This window comes from Epinephelus moara, chromosome 6 (genome assembly GCF_006386435.1).
Source record: "Epinephelus moara isolate mb chromosome 6, YSFRI_EMoa_1.0, whole genome shotgun sequence".
Lineage (NCBI taxonomy): Eukaryota > Metazoa > Chordata > Actinopteri > Perciformes > Serranidae > Epinephelus > Epinephelus moara.
In genome coordinates, this window is record NC_065511.1 from 38,547,759 (window position 1) to 38,569,941 (window position 22,183).

Consider the following 22,183-nt stretch of genomic DNA (forward strand, 5'->3'; position numbering starts at 1 on the left):
TTCAGTTAAGGCTGGGTCACACACATGACCGGCGCACAGTAAAACAAAACGACATGCTGACAGGTTTCAGTAACAGCTTCAGTCACAGTATCTGTGATTTACACAGTCAGACCTTGTCCCCCAGACGGAGGTTGAAGCCGTCCAGCTCGATAAAGGCGGAGGTCTGGATGGTGGTCTCCTGTTTGAGCTCCTCCTTCCTGCCCTCAGGTGAGAGGCGGGACCAGGCCACCACGTAACCCAGGGAGCTGTTGGAGCTGCTCCCGAAGCTGCACTTCAAGTAGACAGAGTTTCCTGTCACCTCTGAGACGATCACTGGTGCAGATGGAGTGGGAGGCTGCTTTGCTGATGGCAGAGAAGCAGAAGGAGATGAGAGGAGGCTAACGTGTATTTTAGATTAGATGATATTTATGCTATTTTTTCCTCTGCACATTGGAAGTGTAAAAACAACAACAGAGGTGAAGAAGAAATGAAGAAATCAAGGTCATATATGTTGTAGAGTAAATGTACACCACTGTCTAATATCAAAGTGGAATTGAATCTACAGTCACTGCAATTTCACCTCCCCAAACAAGTTTGTTCACCCACAGGCTCCATTTCCGATCTCACTAATGGTTTAATATACATCAAAGCATATGGCCAAAAGTATGTAGACACCCTGCTCCATACACCCTGTACTTCTGATCTGGAGCTGTATTTCTGGTTTATGCTAAGACCCTTAATTTCAATTAAGGGAAATCGTACTGTAAGCTTCAAGTGTGCTAACAGGATCATTTCTTTACTGTAGTTTCAGTATGCTGTGTCACTAACCTTTTCTTTTTTACCTCTACCATCAAATTAACAACCTTAAACACATCATTTACTAACATTTGGCTGGAGACTGATGCTGATTTCCATCCCAGTGGATTTAACAACAAGAGAGCCCCATTCTGGGAAAGTAATACAAATTTGAAATTGTCTTAGTCATGACTGACAAATGCAGTAAATGATTATGCAGAGGAATGTAGGTTAAGCTGAGGAACATGAATTCATGAATATAAGCAGTCTAAATATTCAGCTGGGCCTGCTCTGCGAATTTTAAGTAGAAAAGTGAGTTTGGGAATCGAACCAACCTGGATTCTATTATTTAAAAAAGTCAATCAACATATTCAGTGTTATTTCATCTATCACTGATTAAACCTCCCTCCTCCTCCTTTCCACCTCTGCCAGCTTCCTAAAAACCTGCCTCTGCGTAATTCACGACCTGGCTGAGGGCCGTCGCCATGGAGACGAGGCCCAGCGGACGCCGGGACACATGCTCAGCTCATTAAGAGGAGCGGTGAGGGGGCTGACGGTGCATTCCTGACCACATGGCAACTCCCTGACCTCCTGATTGTTTTGGTGTTTGACCTAACATGAGGAGACAAGCGTACGCTGTAAACACGGCAGCAGGATCCTCACTTTTACATGTTCCATTGACGTTCACCTCATCAGGACCGCAGCTCAGGGACGCTGTGGGTGCAGCGTCTGACATCTCTGTTCAGACAGACAGAGGAGAAACAAAGGCACTCAACTGAAAATCAACATTAATGAACATGATAGATGAAACAAGTTGGCAGAGAAGAGACTGTGAGTTTGTTTCTAAGATCTGCTCTGAGAAACAGTTTAGTTTACTGTTAAAAAGTGTTGATGTATCCTTGAAAGGATGGGCAGCTTCGCACTAATGACCCTGTTGCAGTCTTGTACTGAAAATCAACATGTAAGCATATTGCCTTCTTCAGGATAATGTTGTAACCTGCCTCTATCTGGGCACTATGGCCTAGTCCCAATCTCCACTTTGACAAACTGACAGACTTTGAGGCGTGTTCCTGCAAAATGCAAGAGGCCTTAGGGCTGTCCCTAAAATGATATGCAAAAATTACCATTCCCACTAAAATCATGGCTCATATCGCAATCGCAACACCTGTCAAAATAAGTGCAATATCATTTGCTGAGAAGATGGTCTTCTAAGAAAACCTGGGCTGTGTACGCAGTAGAGACACACAAATACTTTTCCATTTTGTGCTACATGACCAGACAAAACAGAGAAAAGGGGCTACGGCATTCGCTTTTGCTCAAGAGGTAGAAAACATAAAACTACCAGAATGCACTGCGCTGTCCCGGACCAATAAACGCCCCCACTGGTAGGTGAAGGAATGCAAGCTTCCTGTTTGGAAACAATATGGCAGCCAGCTGGCAACAAACAGTCTTTTATTACCGTTAAACTGTTACCTTAAATATGTTTCTGGAGACATTGTGGGTGAGAAATAGACAATGCAGTTACAGAATCTTGATTTAAATTTGATCAGCGCTGCTTAGTTTTACAGGTTGATTTGAATTTGGTCTGAGTTTGGTACTCCTTGTGTCTCCATTCGAAAATGCTGACGTACAACCTGTAGTTGGAGCAACAGCCCTAGAGCCAGCGTCATCTGCCAAATCAAGGCTGAGAGATGAGCAGGGAGATCTGGGTGCTGGTTAGATGGAGGAAAGTTTACCATAGCAAATCAGCAAAGTTTCCCTTTGACATCATGTTGATTAGAAAACCTTTTCAACCACAAGCTTAAAACTTCAGCTGCTTCTCTTATTTTTCCATTTGCATGATATAATTATGTGGACGTTATTACAAACATGGCTCTTTCTGCTCTGACATACCCTGAGCGCAGTATCCCATGCATCCCTGCGTAGGCTGGAGCAGGTAAACATAGAAGTCTCCACAGTTGCGGACGCTGACTGGGATGCGGAACATGCAGCAGTCTTTGCTGACGCCCGGGTAGAGCTGCCAGGCAGCGCAGGCTGTCAGCTGTCTGACCTCCAGAGGCCCCGGCAGGGTCTCACCCTCAGCCAGAGACAGCCACACAGGAGCCTGAGTCCCACAGTGGTTCACCTGGATGTTTGGACAGAGACAGAGAGGAGAACATCAGGGCACACACTTCTGAGGGCAATTACTTTGCTGTATAAAGGTACTGACATGTTGGGATAATATAATAATAAAGAGACAAATAAATACTGTAGTGCTGTTGTATTTCCAGCTTTGCACCAATGATGTCACCAACAAACATTAACTCCTTAAGCTAAAATAGCATAAATCTGAAAACGCTACCTTTTTAACACTTATTGTTGCAGTTTATTCCCCTTTTAAAAAAAAATCCTTGGCTTGACAAATCTGGCCATTTATCTGCCATCATCATAAAGACATCGCCTTATTATGTAACACATGTTCACAGCAGTCCTCTCTTCCTTCCTCCGCCCACTCCTGTGGATATCCATCACCCAGGGAGAGCAGCGATGCCCTGGGAAGGCAGAGGGAGGCTGACACTTCAGATGGATCCTGCAGGCTCCTCACAGCAGGCCGCCCGCAGGAAATGAGACACATTCCAGCTCTCCTTGCACTCTCCTTCATAAATATGTACTCACACACACATACTGATGACTGTGTGTGTCCATAAGTGCATATGTATTCATGCTCACACACTATGACACAAAGACAAACACTCAGGTGGGGACAGGTCCTCCACATGAGGTCACAGATGGGCTCCTGAGAGAACTCAGAGACTGATGTTTGTGATTAAAAAAGCTAAATTGAACATTTGGAACACATCAACATGTCCTCACTGCATGCTTCTGAAAAATGAGAACACAAAATTGACTGACGTGATAAAATGAAAATGTGGGGGTCATGAGAATTTCACCACCTTCAGCTGAGGTCACAACAGGTTAAGAAACACTTATATCTGATTTGACTGACTTGGAATATTTGTACAGTAATTGCAGATTTTGTTACTGTGACTTCCAAAGGTAAATTTTGTGCCGTACTTGACAATTTTTCCACCAAATATGTTACTACAGAGAGTCTATCCAGATTACTTTTACTTTGCAAGTCAGAAAAATCTCTTCCAACCACTGGTAAGGAAATTGTTTGCATCATTTAAAGGGACAGTTCACCCCAAAATCAGGAATATATATTTTCCCTCTTACCTGTAGTGCTACATATTAATCTAGATTGTTTTAGTTTGAGCTGCAAAGTGTTGGAGATATTGGCCTTAGGGATTCTAGATTATAATGGAGCTAGATGGCACTCGGATTGTGGCGCTCAAAGCCCCCCCCCTTCCCTCCAAAAAATAAATTTAAAAACTAAACTGGAATGTCTCTTTCCAGAAATCATGACCCGGTTACTCAATATAATTCACAGACCTTGTTTCAAGTTTCATGTAGGAACTATTTTTCTTTCTACCGAACTACTCCCATCATCGGAATCATTGCACAGAAGGAAATGTGCATCTACGAGGCTTGTGACAGCGTAATATGTAAACATTAATGGCGTCGTCCTCAACTGATTTGTAATATTACAGTAGGGCGGCTGTGTCTCAGGAGGTAAAGCGGGTCCTTCACTAATTGGAAGATCAGCAGTTCGATCCCCGTCTCCTCCAGTTTGCATGTCAAAGTATCTGTGAGCAAGATACTGAACCCCATATTGCTCCCAATGGCTGTTCCATCGATGTGTGAGTGTGTTAAAAACTGAGTAGCAGGTGGCACCTTGTATGGTAGCTTCGGCCACCAGTGTGTGAATGGGTGAATGTGGCTCGTAGTGTAAAAAGCGCTTTCAGATGCGCGGCCAGATGACAGCAAAGGCACTATACAAGTGTAGGTCCATTTAAGATTAGCTAGATCAGTGGTGCTAGGTCAGCAGCACAGAAGATCTAAACAATCAGCACAGGTTCAGGGTGGACTAGTGTCACCAATTCAGTATCTGACCAAACGTCTACCCTTCTGTTTGTGAGTTACGACGTTGACATTGGTCAGATAAGTGTTTTTGTAGAACATTATGATGTCACTGTAAAGTTGACCTTTGACCTTTTGGATACTAAATGGTATAACTTCATCATTTTATCCTATTGTCAGAATTAGCCAATTAATTCTTGAAGTATGACCAAAAACATGTTTTGTGAGGTCACGGTGACCTTGACCTTTGACCACAAAAGTCTAATCAGATCATCCTGGACTCAAAGTGGATGTTTGTGCCAAATTTTAAAAAGATTTCCTTAAGGTTTTCTTAAAATATCATGTTCACAAGAACAGCACTTCATTATTGGGTCGAAGTGGAAGTTTATGCCAAATCTGAAGAAATTCCCTTGAGGCGTTTTTGAGATATCGTGTCAAGAGAATGGATCAGATGGACGGACAAACTACCCAAAACATAATGTCTCTGGCCATGGCTGTCATCGGCACGGAGGCGTAAATACACTGGAATTTAAGGCATGTGAGCCACAGCGTAGGCATCACAAAACATTTCTGATATTTTATATAACGTATGACAGAGACACACAACACATGCCGATCATTTACCTCCACACACTGGGTGGGCATGCTGGCCGGCTTGTCGAAGATCTGAAACTGGTACCAGCCCGGAGTGAGGGAGTGGTCGCAGATGAAGTCCTGCAGGGCCGACTGCTGCAGCCAGCTGGAGCTGAAGGTGGTGCTGCGATAGGGGTCCTGGAGGACGGAGTGGCCGCCCGGCGTACACTCTGGAGGGAGCACTGCAAGTCCAGCCAGAGAGACAACATAAGTACTGGATGTACACCAAGACTGTCAATGCTAATGATCGAACATATGGGAAGCTTTCTGCAGACAAGTACTGAATTGTGGACGTGCTCTGTCCAGCTGGTCCAAATTCAAGATTACAAATTGATTTCAAAGCTGATAAAAAGGTCTGGTGCTGCTCAGTGTTGACATTTGCACACAGACCATGAAATGTACTGACATGAGAGAGAGAGTGCATGATTATATCATTCAGGCTATGAATGCATTTACTGAATTAGACTAAAATACTTTTGCAAAGACAAAAACTGAGTGGTTACAGGAAAGAAAATGATGAAAACACAGGGGTAGAGCTAAACATAACACAAGCAACACAAACAAACATCACAAAGACAGGAAATATTGAAATGCATGACTTGTTCTCTCAGTTTTAACAAAAAGCCTGTAATAGCAATGAACAATACAGATTATGGACACAGTATATGTGGAAATAAACCTTTCATCAGGAGCTAGTAGAGGTGTCAGGAAACAACAGCTGATTCAGAAGAGCTCTCTTGCATTAATTAGACTAACGGTGTCACAGGCTTTGAATCTTTTTAAGACTAAACATCAACACATTTCAACACCCAATGCTCTTAATGATATATTAAAAACTTGAATTCCTTAGAAGCCTGTTCAAAGAGGTAGGACATCTCAGTATTTACTTTAACCAAATATTTGTTTTTGTCCACCTACTGAAGATACAGGTCAGGGATGCGGATGGATTATGTATTGGGCGCACCAAGCACAGGCCTGCTTGTCCCCCAGGCCGGAGCCTCGGTTGACTGTCACTGTTAAATGAATGGATGAAACAGGCCAAGCTAGGATGGGGGGCATGGGGTTCTGTGACGTGACAGTGAAGTAAGCAGGGACTTCTGGCACACCTGCACTGATTTCAAAGATGCATGGAGAAGGGGAAAAGTCTGCAGAGGTTAATGCTACAACAACACTTGTAAGGGAAGCACGATAGAGGATTTGTGAAGATATTTTCCAGTTAATTTTGACTGAATGCCGTAACGGTACACGGACATCTTTGTCCAACTAACTGCAGAGAATATCACGTCTCTCCTGTAGTGGTATTAACATATTAGTATGCCTACTCTTATCTGGATTGCCCGGTAGCAGATGAACAAATAAAATACAATGCTCTTCAAAATGTACACATTCACTGGGCAAAATAAGACAATTACTTTAACTTAGGTTACATGTAAAACATGCCATATTTATTTTGATGTACCATTTTCAAACAAAACTGTAAATTTATCCTACTTTAACAGGCTTGGATGATGCCCTGCCTGAATCAGTCCTGACAGTAGCCACAGCCAGGGCTAACTGAGGGTTTAACCTATTTTGATTAATTAATGTTGCATAACTTAAAGGCCATCTTTTTGGCCTGTCGTATCGACAGATTTTTGCTTTCTTGGCTGATGCCAATATTTCATTTAGAAGATTTAATCTGCCGATAATGATGTGCCAATATTATTGTGCATTGTAGTATACCATCCCTTACTGTAAGTCTGTCTGGCCGACCATAAGATATATCTATCTCATCTATCTCATGAAAACCATCATCTTGTTGTGATGATGTTCCTGTGCCATCATCTCATGCCACAAGTCTCCTCTTGGCTCCACCGGAAGAACATTCAACACAACAGTGTCTTAAAGAAAGAAAAATCTCCACAATATTTTTAAATGATGGAAAACCTGGAGCAGGTCCAGGAAAAGTCAGTCTGGGTCTTAATACTAAGGATAGGTGAAAACAAGTTGGCTCCTTTTAGAGAGACACCTGTCCTGACTGGTGATGACCATCATGACTGTGAAAAAGGCCATTCAGTCTATGAAGCTAGTGGTACACATAATAGCTACCAGGATTGGGAAATTAAAGATGGATCTTATTTTAAACTCAAAATCGGGAAGTGAACACAGGTGACTTAAGAGGTCAAAAATTAGAGAAAGGCTTAAGGTTTATGGGGTGTGACCATAGAAGTTAAAACATGGCCATAAAAATGCACATTTGCTAAACTGAGATCAAAGAGAAAGAAAAAGATCCAAGCTGTAACCACGAATTACCAGCCAGCTTCTGTGCACTGCAGCACAGTTTTCTGGCCCTGACCTGAGAGGTCAAGTGAAAGGTGATAGGAGTCTGCCACAGTGGTGACAGGCAGACGAGCCACTGACGGAGACGACAGGAGCTGTCAAAGCTGCCAATAGACATCCTTCATTCTCAACACCTGGTCACTTCAGTCCTGATACTGGCATTAAGTCATGAATTACTCTGACAGATGTCTACTTCTGTATTAGACGTCATAGACAGGCATGTAATCTGCAGTTTACCGGTTTTAACCACTACAAATGAATCACCTCCCCTTCTCTTTAGCCTTTGAACTATCACCAGACCCTTCAAACATCAGCACAAGAAAATCTAATGATGGAGGAGACTGGAGCGGGAGCCAAACCTAACAGCATTATTATTAATGGGTTTTCCCAGCAGGATGTGACTGCTGATGTTTAAGATATGGTTTCACATGAGCTGAAACATAAAGGGAGGAAGTACTTGGTATTCATAGGACTGTGGTAGAGAGCTCTTGGAAACATCAGTCCTTTTGCTTTGGATAAGCATGCTAATAAAATGGGTACATGTCAGTTTGAGGTTGAAAGTGAACTGAAAGCAGGAGAGCGACTACTTCTTCAAAATCCTGAGTGTATTTCACAAAATGTCTTAATGGGAGACATCCTCTTTAAAGCTTTGCTGGAGTGGAAGAAGTCCTAAAACTGCTACAGAGAAAGGAGAGGTCAGCAGGTTAAAGGTTAAAGGAGGACTCCTAAACAAACAGTTGTGTTTTGGGATCATTAAAACAACCAATAAAATAAAAATAAAACCTTCAAACTTTTGCAGAGGAAGATGTGCAGGCAACCTCCGAACATGAAACTGCAGTGTTTTGTTATGACCACATGAGTCATTTCTACGTGTGAATCTGAGAACAAACAGTGGCTACAACAAACAGTGAGAGAGGGCCACATCTTTATGATGAAATCTTATTGAAATGTCTGAATTAACACGGGGCCCTGGAGAAGTGGGAATTGGGATATCATGTTCCTTTTGCTAGCAGAGGAATGGCAACAAGTGTAGATGAGATTGATGCAGCTGCACACATTGTGAGTCAAATTAGGGAATATAAACATATCACTGTGAAAAAGAAATAAAAATTCTGCTCATAGGAATCACTACTGCAGCTTCCATGTCAACCAAAACGTCACTAGGAAAAAAAGTGGCTAGCTACTGATGGGTTAAAGCAAAAAGAAACGTAAAAACCCCTCTCAACAAGAAATTTGTTAACATGGACACAATGTCAGACTGAATGAATGAATGAAGCTGAAGAAGCAAAACCAAAGAAATTTGACTGTCGTTAATGCTTGGTTAGGTTTAGGCACAAAAACCACTTAGTTATGGTTAGGAAAAGATCATGTTTTGGCTTTAAATACCCGGGTTTGGGGGCACAACCGTGGTGGGAAAGGCAGAGATGTCTGCGTAAAAAATCAACCACTTTTGTGGTACTATCCCGGCAGCAAACATAGCGATGTCTCGGTAAAAAACAACCACTTTACGTGGCATTATCACAGCAAGACATGCAGCAATATCTCAGCAAAAATCCACCGCTTCTTGTGCCAGTTCCAGCAGGAAGCGCAGCGTTTTCTCAGTATTAAAACAACTGCTTTTTGTGCCAGTATCCCTGCAGGAAATATGGCGATGTCTGAGTAAAAAAAGACAACTGCTTTTTGTGCCACTATCTCAGCAGCAAACACTGCAATGTCTTGGTAAAAAAAACCAACTGCTTTTTGTGCCACTGTTACTGCTGGAAAAACAGTGACAAGCCCCTAAAAAACACCCACACCGTTTGTCATTTGTTCAACTCAAACAGCGGTCTGCAGTGTACGTCACTTTAGAAACATTCATATGATACGTACAAAATATAAAAATGTAACGTATTTGTGGTTTGCAGAAATGTACAATGTCAAAAAAATTTTCTAACAACTGCACAAGGCTACCAAGGGGTCGAACTTAGGGAAACATGTTGTTTTTAGGTTAAGATCAGGATGTGAACACAGGTGACAACTAAAGAGGTCAAAAGACAGAGGATTAAGGTTCATGGAGTGTGACCATAGGCGTTAAAACATCACTTTATATTGTGTGTCCATAAAAGTTAAAACATGACTTTATAGTGTGTGACCATAGAAGTTTAAACACAGCCATAAAAGCACACAGCCACCAAAGTGAGATCAGAGAGGAGGAAAAAGATCCAAGCTGTAACCAAGAATTACCGGCCAGCTTCTGTGCACTGCAGCACAGTTTTCTGGCCCTGACCTGAGAGGTCAAGTGAAAGGTGATAGGAGTCTGCTGCAGTGGTGACAGGCAGACAAGCCACTGACAGAGACGACAGGAGCTGTCAAAGCTGCCAATAGACATCCTTCATTCTCAACACCTGGTCACTTCAGTCCTGATCAGCTGGACTGAAGCTCTCTGAGAGTCCACATACTGTCTGCCTGTCAGGAGAGCCAACAGCCCATGTGGACGAAAAGATGAGAGCTGCCTTGTCTGTGTTTCTCCATGACAGCACAATACATTACACTGTGACCATGAGACATGGAGGTATGTGGCCTCGGATGACAGTTACATGATGGATGAGACGGTGTCAGCTTCTTTTTGGCAGAGACAAAAACCTACCAGAGGAACATGAGGAGCTCTTTGGTTCACAGTGATTAAATGTCATGTTTAGTCCCATTTTTGATTTGTTAATTGTTACTTTCCTTTCTGAGGAAAACTTCAGAGAAGAGTTTAACAAGATGTTGGTCCAAAACAGCGCGTGCGTAACTCCTCTGCCGCATTTAAACAGACAAACTCAGAGATGGTGAATGACTCAGAGGGGTGATCTTACCTGTTTGTGCGTGCATTGCGTTGGGAAGCAAAAACACAACGCACGGAAGAAGTTTAAAAACTGTTTCAAGTCTCATCGTCCTGCAGCGCCCAGCGCACGACTTTGCAACCAAACAGCGCGAGCACTGGCACCGTGTTACCGAAAGTCCTCTCTGTCTGCTCGGAGCAACAGGAGCGCAGCCGTCGTTTCCGTTATCCGACCCGAAACAAGTGAAGCGGGGGGAACTCCGGAGGTTTGTTTAGGTTTGTTGGAGTCACTCGAGGCTGCAGTGATCGCAGAGGCTGTCGGCTGATCCGAGACGCCGGACTGCAGCGGCTGACCACAGACTGCTGCTGCACGCTGCAGCATCACAGGGTGTTAGGAGGGGCATCAGCGGTACACCTTCTCAACACCTCTGCACACAGCCGACACTGAGCTACAGGAGGATTAGAAAAGATTCAATGCTAATCCTAAAAGATCAAAATGTTTACAAAGAAGAGGGGTGCAACAATTATTTATACAATCGATGAATCGATTAGTTGTTTGATCTCTAAAACATTAGAAAACAGTCAGAAATGATCATCATATGTTGCTACTGGTGGAAGTAACTAAGTACATTTACAGCACTGTACTTAAGTACAATTTTAATATAAATGTACTTAAGTATTTCCTTAAGTAACTTAGCAAAGATCAGAAATACAATCAAATTGTTTATTTAAGCCAGTATGAACATTACATGTATAAAAATTAGGCCTCAGGTAATATATCAATTATGAATCATTCATTTGATCTAGCACTGACAGGCAGTGCGACAAAAAGAGAGTGTGAGTTACGACTAGAGTTGTACCGATACCGATACCAGTATCGGAAATGCCTCAATACTGCCTAATATGCAGTATGGGGTATCGGTGAGTACAGCCTATGACCAATCCGATACCACGTAATGCCTCACGTCATTACGCTGTGTCTTTTTTACCAAATTGTGTGGCTGCACTTTAACCTGTGTCTTGATCTGTGTCAACACTGGATATGCACTTTAACAAAAGTTTTATGGCATTCATTCTACTATTATGTATTTATTTCTTAATATTTTACATAGAGTTTTAGGAGCTGAGACATACAACAATTCATATCCCATCCATTTTTATTTTACGCACTGGTATCGGATCGGTACTCGGTATCGGCAGATACCTAAGGTTCAGGGATCGGAATCGGTATCGGGAAGGAAAAAGTGGTAGCGGTACATCTCTAGCTACGGCACTTGAAGATTACGGCACTCGGCATAACGACGCAACACCACTTTATCATGTTAAAACAATATTCATAACTTGGGTATATTTTGATGAAAAACCCTTTTGATTCTTTTGTTCTGAGGACCCTTATGGACTAGAGGAATATGCATAACTTACAGGGTTATCGAAGAATGTACACATAATTTGAGGTAGTGAACAACCCACTTTTATACATCTGAAGAACTTAAAAAGACAGGCTTTTATTTGTCAAAATGTGTAGCAACGTCAGGTTAGTAAAAAGGACTGGGCGTTTAACTGGGACAAGACTTTTAATCAAAGTTTAAAGTATATTCTGTAGTAACACTTTGAATAAAGCCATTCTGCGTAATGAGTACTTTTACTTTTAACACTTTATGTAGCGTATATTAAGCTGATAGCATCTGTACTTACTTAAGTAACATTTTGAATTCAGGACTTTTACTATCTAACAAATCTGATCTCTTATCAAAATAGTTGCAGATTAATTTTTTCGTCAGTTGAGTGATTGATTAATTGACTACTTGTTTCAGCTCTGTATCAGATGCTTAATTTGATCACTCTGTCAAACTACTCTTTTATTGTGCATATGCATATAATGATATGGCTGCAGCTAACAATTCTGATTAAATAAAGTCTTGTTACGGTTACTCAATGAAGTGTTTGATCTACAAAATGTCAAAAAATGGTTTGAAAAATTCCCAATAAAATGTCCCAAAGCATCTTCAAACTGCTTGTTTTGTCCTAAACCCAAAGATATTTAGTTTACTGTTACACAAGACAAAGAACAAGAGAATGTATTGCAATTTGCTTACTGATTTTCTGACTAATTGGATTATTAGCTGTTGTTTCAGCTCCAAACAATAGACTACTAAGATAAGATAAGATAAGATAAAATAAGCCTGTAGGAGAAATTTGTCTTGGACATTCAAGAGAACACAGATGACACAGGCGCACACATGTACGATCAAACTACAGTTAACATACAGTATCACCCTCAGTTCCATACATACCAAGAGTACTGCACAATGCCCTACCTAAAGCAAATGCACAAAAGTCCTATACAAAATGCACAAGCGCCCTACACACACTAAACAAGAGCAGAGCAAATGTGAGGAGTTACCATAATACCACTACAAAACGGTCAATATTTGAAGAAGTCAATCAAACAAACAACAACATGCATCTACACTTAAACTTCTAAACTGCAAAACTCAACGTTATCATCTTCAATATACAGAGAGGGTAAAGCATCGCAAACCTAAATAACTTTATTCTGTAGGCTTCTGTTTTCTGTATGAGCCTCACTATCCAAACAAAAAAGATTCAACACAACTTCATTAATCTGTTATTCAGAGCAAATTAAAATCAATTATCAGAGGCCTGTAAAACTATCTGTATGTTGTTGAAATGTTTTCTCCATTTCCAAAGAAGGGAAAGCAGACTAATGGTCTAATCATGGAAGTTCACTACTGGCCAGCCAGTTATATTTTATAAGTCAACACTCCAAAACACAAAAACAGATGGCCCACATGCTACATTTCCAGGGAAACGGCCTCAGCCAAAGAGTGGGATTTTGGATAAGCCAGATATCGCAGTCGGGTCCTTTCCAAACTGCTCGTTTCCATTCTCACGCTTTAACTGCAGCCGTGCTACTCAGATATTGAGTTTCACTGGCAGGAGCTGAGGAGCTGAGGCTGATTGTTCTGTCAAAGACCAGAAAGTGATCTCCTTAGAAGAGGAAATATCAGATGGAGGAAGTGATGGCTCAATTTGTATTGTCAAAAAACTGTAAATTCTGGAGATGGTTTTGACACAAACAAGTTTTTTGGCAGTCACTGGTTCTTTCACAGATGTTAGATGAAGAGTAGAAGATCATGGTGATAATTTTCTTGACTAATTGATTCTTCATTTTGCCAATAAAATGTGAGAAAATAATGACAAATGCTCTATCGCAGTTTCACAGAGCCCAAGATGACGTCTTTAAATGTGTAGTTTTGCCATAAATCAAAGGTGTCAACCAGATGGCACCAGATGGTCCAATGCAGTCCACTGCATGACTTTGCACTTCTACTATTAGGCGTTTTCATACCCAAGGAACTAAGAACCTAGTAACCATGATCGTTCCTAGTTCTTGCGGTGCTGATACAACAAAAAGGGGGGTTCTTAGAAGTAGGGCTCAGCAATAAAACGATAATTATCACAATGTAATTTTAATATAACAAATGTTCGATAAATGTTCGATATAATTAAACCATGCCAGCACCAGAAGAGGGAGGTGCCAATGCACCTTAAACGCTAATTTCCACCCACCATTAAACACAAGAAGAAGATGAGACCCACTTTCACCAAGCTAATGCGTACATACAGTAATGTTGTAACTTTACATTTAGCTTTGTTTTGTCCTGTATTTTGCCCACCCGACCGTTATGACATTTTTGTGCAAACAAACAGAAAAAAAACCTTGAAGGTACATAGTTCTCAGGACAGCCGCTTCTTGTGGTCATATTTTAAGATAATGAACATTGAGCAAAATAATCAATCAGCAGCTTCAGTACAAAAGAGTCTGTATCAGACTTCTGTCTTGAAACAGTATTGGTGGAACCTTATAGACTGAATTACAATGTTTATTTACCATACCTTCCTGGTAGAAAATCCTCACGTCACATACATAAAATCAAATGTCGCTGAGCAAACTTTGCCTCAAATATTTAGTTTTTAGCAGCCTAAAAAAGGCCCACCAAAAACATTGATATCAGTTTAAGTGTAGACTATATTTAGAATACTTTCACCACTTTACCTTCCCACAGACAGTCTTTTCCAACAGGGGACTGAAGCCGTTAAAGCCACCAAACTCCACTGACCAAAACAGTAATTTAACTTAGCAGAACACTGACTTGTTGGTCAAACACAGCATCAGTTAGTTAGCGTGTCAGGTAAAGCAGAACAAATATTCAGATATAGCATACACTTACACTGATATTGATTTTTTTTAGGTGGTTAAAATATTGGCCCCGTCCACAGCAGTAACTTCCATTGCTTAGCCTCTGTGTCAGTAAATTTGGCTTGTCAAAGGCTACAATAAGCAGAGCAGAAACGTCAGATCGGTCGCGCCACAGTGTTTAGCCATTTATCTTTAAACATTACAGTTACGCCTGCAAATGACAACAGAGGACAGCAAGTTTGCCAATTTTATATATCTTGGCAATTGTTATCGACTGCCAGTTGTCTACCAGGAAGTGATTGTTGTTGTTAGCTTGACGTCACAGTGATTCAGTCTATTGCTAAGGCACTGCCAAAACTTTCAATTTGTAGATGGTTTGTAAGGCAGGGAATAATTTAACCTGCTTCCTCAATAGCTTGTGCATTAGTCTGGTGTGGTGATCCCAGCACAGGAGTTGAAATGTATGGGATAATGCACATGTAATGACAGGGAGTAGCAGACATGTGGAAAAACTGAGACACCGTTGAAATTGCACTTATTTTTCTTTAGCCTGTTCATCATCTGTTTTGTAAATGGATGAATGTGTTCAGCATCTACTTCTTCACACTTAAAGAAAAGAAAAAAATTCAGAGGTGTTATTTATAGGTGATCATTTCTGCACTGGTTTTGCTGGTCCGGCCCACTTGAGATCAAATTAAGCAGTATGTGGTCCATGAACTAAAATGAGTTTGACATCTCCGCCCTAAACCAAAAGATATTCAAATTACAGTCACATAAAAACTCACATTTTATAAGCTGGTACCAGCAAATATTTGGCATTTTTGCTTGCAAAGAGACTCAAATGATTAATCATTTATTAGGATAGCTTCTGTTGATTTACTAAGCGACTAATTTTCCGATCTAAAGCTGTTTGAGCTGATGTGAGCTGATGCTTGTTCAAAAGGGGAAATTACCTCTAATGGAGAAAACTCAGACTCAAACTCAATCTGATGATTTTGTTTAGCATCAGCAGGAGAACTATTTCTGAAACTGTGAAGTTTCAATAAAGTCAGTACGACAATATTCTGTGATTAACGATGAATAAACCTTTGGACAATTATTTCTGCAGGTCTAGAGAGAACCAATGGGAAGCTGACAGCTGTGCAGGTCGTAGACTGTCTTCTCCCAGTGCAACACGGAGGTGCCTGACTGTCTTGGTAAGACGCTCGTCTGTTCGACTCCCAGGCGGAGGAGGGATATAACCCCTCCCTCGTAAATCTCCTGGACCATCAACCTGCTCAGAGCCTGGAATAGCTATCAGGTATAAAACCCACTTTCCTCCCGTCTGCTCATGCCTCCTCTTACACAACCAGCAATTAAATCGCAATCGGCCTCCCGGATGGAAAACATCTATGTCAAGTGACCATGTAAACAGTACATGACATGTATGAGTTTGCAGCCTTCAAGTTACATCCAGAGAGTGAGAAACAGTGGTAAATAAATGGGGATAATTACCTCGCTTGATGCTTTAATCTACACACGAGGTCATTTTCTGCAATTTTCTCTAATTATAATCAGTTATGCAGACGTGGGAGAAGTGACAGCGCTGCAGTGTCCCCTGGGAAATGTGATATCAGCTAAATGATGCAGGAAATACAAACGGTATATAATTACTTTAACATCTACTACTGACAGCAAAACTGACTGTATAACTTAAAAGACTTGGAGTGTACATAAAGAGCAGAAAAGCACAGGAAAACGATAAATCAGCCCCAAAACACTGGTCCAAAACCACATTTAAAGTCTAAACATAAACACACTTTCCCAGTTTTACCTTTTTGTCTTCATCGCTGTTGTTTCTCGCTCCATCACCTGCATGAAAATGAAAAAAACTCAACTGAAATAATTGATTCAACAAAGATGTTTGCTCTGATTTACAGCCCACATGAGGCTGCTCGTGTTCAGTACAGAGTGAAAGTGCTTCTTTTTAGGGTGCTGATTCACATGAACGTACATGAATGTGTCCTGCACCATTGGCCCTCGTCGGCCTTTTTTCCGCCACTTTAGCGTGTTGAATCGATGTCAGCACAGTGGAGCCCGTCAGCAAATTAAATCGCTCTGATTGGCAGTTTAGCTCAGGACAGGGGAAGAGAAATGGCAGTGAGAAATGTAAACAGAGCTAAAGTCAAGATGGAGTGAGGTCGAAACAAACTTGTTCAATAAGGTAAGATTATTTTTCTTTAGCCATTGAGCTCTTCAGCAGAAACGTTTTCTGATGGTTTGTGTTATTATTCACAACTAGCATCTCCCTGTTCCCCTTTTTTAATGACGATCTCAGACAACCGTCGTATGCTGGTATGGAGGGCTGTGTCCTTTGACGCAGGTGCAGATTACATGTGGTTGTTGGCCGTCGGTTTGGTGTGTTCATGTGCAACTTTTTGGCTGAGACACCTCGACAAGTGGCGATGCAGTAGGGGGCTCTTGTCGCTGCAAATTCGCTGATGTTGGTTTGGTTTGTCTAGGCCTTTAAGGTTCAAGGACAGGATCAGGCAGAGTACGTTTCAGCAGCTTGGAGCGGCTTTTTGCAATGGTCTTCAATGAGACTGAAGTTGCTGAGTACCTCAAGTTTTTTCTACCTTACGCGCCTCTCATTTTGCAGGTGTGTGCTGAATGCCATGAGCTGAAAATCACTGGCTTTTTTTCCCATTGTCGAATTAGATAAATTGAGAGACGGGCCTTCTGTGGTAGCAATGACAACAAGTAGTAGCATACAGTGTTAAGCGAACGTTAGCTCATTTTCATCATCACCTTGCTAGGGAAGCTGCAAGACATACCTGGACAAATTTTAGCCTAGTTTGTTTTTCCAATTGTAATTAGGCCCGAAAATTCTCAGCAGATTGTCAAACGACCGACGGATCCTAAAAAATACCTTAAAGCGACCCACATCCAGGTGAAGCTCCTCAACCAGCTGGTGGTACTCCTCAGCATTTATCCTCTTTCTGAGAGTGTCATCCACCCACACAGATCTCCGTTTCCTTGTGATCTACAGACAATTTGGGAACAACTTCATTTAGATCCAGAGCAAGGTCCCCTTAGCCTGTCCACTTTTATGCAGATTTAAAGGCACAGACCTGTGAGTTTATAAGGAGTTAAGCTAAGGACAGGTGATTCCGTGGTTCCGAGAAACAATTTTAAAAAAGATGCAGCAACCTGGCTCCAACGAAAAAATAGCAGTGGGTTTCACTTCCTGTTTTGCAACCTGCAAAACGGACTCTGTCTGATCAGGGCCTAGAGGGAATTTTATAGTTGTCATTGCAAAATGTGCCAATACGAGTGGCCTCAGGGGCCCCTTTTCCCATATTTTTTGGGGGGAGTCCCCTAACGTTTGCCTGGTTTGCCTTTTCTGAAGATGCGCCCCTGACTTCTACCAAAAATACACAAACATTAGTAAACTGAACCTTGAGTATCAGAAGTTAAAGTAGTCATTGTGAAAAAGAAAACAGAACGTTTTGCCATTTGTGTGAAAAACTTGAATATCCAGTTTGGTATTTACAGTTTCAGCTTTCAGATCAGTGGATGATGAAAAACATGATGGAGAGATGAAGCAAATGAGGAACAAAAGTAGCAGGAAAAAAGAAAGACTCAAAGCAAAGATTTAATAAAGCAAATACTGAAAGAAATAAACATAATATGAGCAAAAATTTAGAGCTATTTTTTTAATGTAAAGTCTGATTCTGTCTAGATTTGTCAGTCCTGAAATCTAGTAATGGATAAGTAGTTTATCCAAATGGAAATACCCAACTGAAGTAACAGTACCTGTGAACTGTGTTTAAATCTAGTACCAATAAGAGAAAGCAAATATGTCAGAACTGCTGAGTGTGTGTTTTCTAATTGGTCCACTCTGCAGAAGGAACTGCTTTGTGTTCAGTTACTGTAGAGGACAAATGTGACCTCAGAGCAGCTGGGTCATGACACAGGCTATTCCTGCTTTCACCCCCGACAACCAGCCTCCCATCACATACCCCAACCAGACTGACCACTCAACACTGTCTACCAACAATGCAAACAATGTCTATATAGTCTCTGATGCAGTAACCAACTAAATCGCCAAATCCTTTCAGAGTCAAACATACCTGTTTACTGTCATAAGAGGTTATATGTGAGTGCCATGAAATCTGTCTCATCAAGACCAGACAATGCTATACAAATTCAAGTTTACTTTCCAGAAGCGTCTCTTTTGTGTTTGAACCAACCTAAAAAATTCTGTCAAATGTTTTGTTTTCAACCAAATCTAGCTGTACTGTATGATGAGCTGTGCTATTGTCATTTCATAGTGTTTACCTTGAACCCGTAAATCCGCTCTTGCCTCACTGACAGCGCTCAAACAGTAAAAACAGATGGAGGTCCTGACACACAGACAGACACTGGGAAGGAGGAACACCCATAGTTTCCTCAGCTGAGTCTTGAATAATCAGTTTCAGCTTGTTTCTATTTCCTTCAGCAGTTACATAGCAATCATTTACAAGCTCCTGTGTGTTGCATGATTTATCTGTGGTACACTTTCTCTTAGTGTTCAAACAACGATGCAGTTAGGCTACATCAAGTTGTCAAGAGTGACATGGAGACATCTCTGAGGCCACTGGGGTGGCAGCAGCATCTCAGGCTGTCACGTCTGACAAAAAATCTCCTGTAATTGTTTCAGCCGAGTCGCTGACTGCACAGTGGCTGTAAATGTCACTGGATACAATGGAAGGAGTTTTTCAGACACGGAGCTGAGGGGCCGCAGGTCGAGAGGAGCCTCTGAAGGTGGCAGCTCCTGCTTTAACAGGGGCGGCGAGGTCAGCTCCTTCACAGGCGCTGTTTGGTCTCAGCTCAGGTTTCCTGTTGCCTTTGCCCCTTTGTGTCAGCTGTCCGAGTCGGTACAAACAAAGTGACTGCTGCGACAACTGAGTGGAAAAACTCTGCTGCTTACAGATCAGTGTTGACATAAGGGGAGCTCCTCTGCTCACTGTCTGACTCTTGTAAATCACAGCTATGACCTCTGATGTAACTGTTTTTCTTCTATAATCACCTCATAACACACTCTGCCCATTGCAATGATTAATGTCTGCCATACCTGACAGGAGACTTTGAAAAGACTTTGAAAAGACTAAAATATGACACCCTCTCACATCTAAAGACAGGGTGAGGTTTTAATCACACACTATGAGACTTTGCAAAGACTCGGGATCTTGCAGGGTCACTGTTTGCAAGACTGCAACTAAATTCCTTTTGAGATTATTTCCCATAACAATTCCTTGTATGTCTTCAAAGACATATAACTCTAGAAACACAGGATAAAAGGCATCACGTGTCGACAGTATTCTTGTCATTTCAGCATCAATACAATCCATGAAGATAAAATGTATTTGCATACAATCAGTCTCACAACTCCACCAGAGAACCGACATTTATTCGTTCTTGCCTCTCCCTGGAGTTCACTCAACATTTACGGTCTACCTGGTTTGCTGCTTCCTTTTTGGTGCTGGAGAGGGTGCACCAATTGACTGTTGATAGTGTTATTGCATGAGCCAAGACTAAAACCTACGATGTTTGATTTTATCAGAACATCAAGACAAGAAAAAGACTGACTGAAGACAGTTTGGACTGAGCATTATGACCTCCTTACACCAAACAATAAAGATCATGGGAGTGCGTCACAACTTCAGCAAAACTCTCATGACTCTCATGCATAAGAGAATAGGTTTCACAATGTTTCCTAGACTGTAATATGTCACGATAACTAAGCTTTTGTCAAAAAGAAATAGAAAAATATAAGCGGCTCTGACTCAGTTCTTCATGTTTACAGCAATCAAAACTTGCAAAAAAAGATTTTCACTCCCCATATGACGTTATTTTACAGTTTATGAACTCCAATATTATCCACAAATGTTGCTAACTAATGCTGTTGCTGCTGTATCTGTTAATTTTACTGTACTTTATATGTCTCATCTTTCTGTACCATTTATACTGTCTATACTGGAAAACTGAAACAATCACAGAAGGATGCGACAAAAAGCTCTGTAGATTTGAAAGGAACTGTTAATTTTGGTGATAATTCCTTCACAGCAGATGTATTAATTATAAAATAACTGTGTAGTGCAGCTTTTAATTGATGACACCTTTTTCCAGATTATTTCCCTGACTTTTCTCTGAGTTTTTTGTTGTTTTTTTTTCACTAAAAAAAAATTTAGCCATTGTAGATGTTAAACAGCATTCTGTTCCAGTGTGATTACATTATGAATCTGAAAGACGCATCATCTCTGCATGCCAGGTCCACCTCTCACCACGGACTGAATCCTATTTTCTTATTTTACTAATCTGCCTCAAATTGAATTTAACAGCTACAGTACAGTGTAGAAAAGGAAATTACCAACAGGGATGGTAAAAAATAAAGTAGCACTTCAAAACATGAGGTATGAGCTGTTCTCTGACTGCACCACCTGAATAATATGCTGCCATCTAGTGAATGTATCCTGATATTACAAACACACGACTGTTACACAGTGGTGGAAGATAACTACACGTCGTGTCTTCTCATGTTTTAAACCTTTATCAGTTGTTGGATGTTTGACCATTTAAATAACTGCCTAATGAGGTCAAATTAAATTGTAAATAAATGAAAAAGGGTGAGGTTAAAGAAGCATAAAAATGTCAATACAGATTGGGTATCAGACTTTTGTTTTTATTCTTTTCAACCCCAGTGATCATCTCACAACCCTTCAGTTTCATCTAGTGACCAAAACTATGCACTCAGTGTGTATGTACCACAAAGCTGAAGTAAACTTCCAGAACAACTCTTAGTTCTTTTAAATCAAGGCTTTTATTCTGTTTGTCACTGCCTTTAAGTAAACTTAATTTGGACTAGTTTATTCATGTGTTGCACTGGACTGTCACTACACTGAAATTTTTATTCTGCTTTTTAATCTCTCTCATTCATTTGAATTGCCTTGTTGTTGAGAGCTGCTACTGTGTATAAATAGACTTGCCATGCCTGTGTGTGATTTAAAAAAACAAAAACAAAACACCAAATCATAATTTTACTTTTTATTTTGTGACAATGCGACTGTGTTAACAGACCTTTGGTTGTAACTCTAATCTGAAAACACAAACCATTTTCTTTCTACAGTAAGAACAAAGTCTTACTGATATAAGAGTGTCTCCAAACTGCCAGGTTTGCAACAGAGGTTTCTTCACAACAGAAAGAAAGATTATAAATACGCATAATCCACTGTATCTGTAATTGAATATTTTCCGTGTAACAGTACGTCTGTAAATGAGACTGGTACAGTGCAAAGATTTCTTCTATTCAGACGGCACTTTGTTTGCACTGTTGCTAAGTTTCTGTCTTTGTTGAATGTCTGACTGAGCTCAGCCCACTTAAGTTAATTCTCTTTGTTAAGAGGACTAAAGGCCCTCGTTACCAAGCAGCACTTTTTATGTGTTTTGTC

The 22,183-nt window shown here is 41.0% G+C and overlaps 1 protein-coding gene across 2 annotated transcripts in view; it reads right to left on the reverse strand.

Moving 5' to 3' along the window:
• The window catches only part of vwde (von Willebrand factor D and EGF domains), a 42,465-nt gene extending 24,661 nt beyond the window's left edge, over positions 1 to 17,804 (reverse strand). Inside the window, exons 1-6 of one of the 2 annotated variants that reach the window (XM_050046911.1) lie at positions 17,623 to 17,804; positions 16,528 to 16,565; positions 5,359 to 5,549; positions 2,668 to 2,899; positions 1,438 to 1,512; positions 113 to 342 (exon numbers count right to left, since the gene is read on the reverse strand). In XM_050046911.1, coding sequence (XP_049902868.1) covers positions 113 to 342; positions 1,438 to 1,512; positions 2,668 to 2,899; positions 5,359 to 5,379 — 558 coding nt within the window. In that variant the 5' untranslated portion in view covers positions 5,380 to 5,549; positions 16,528 to 16,565; positions 17,623 to 17,804. Of the gene's footprint in view, positions 1 to 112; positions 343 to 1,437; positions 1,513 to 2,667; positions 2,900 to 5,358; positions 5,550 to 10,523; positions 10,850 to 16,527; positions 16,566 to 17,622 lie in introns of those variants that run through there. The other variant, XM_050046910.1, reaches the window with a different exon arrangement.
• Positions 17,805 to 22,183: the final 4,379 nt, after the last annotated feature.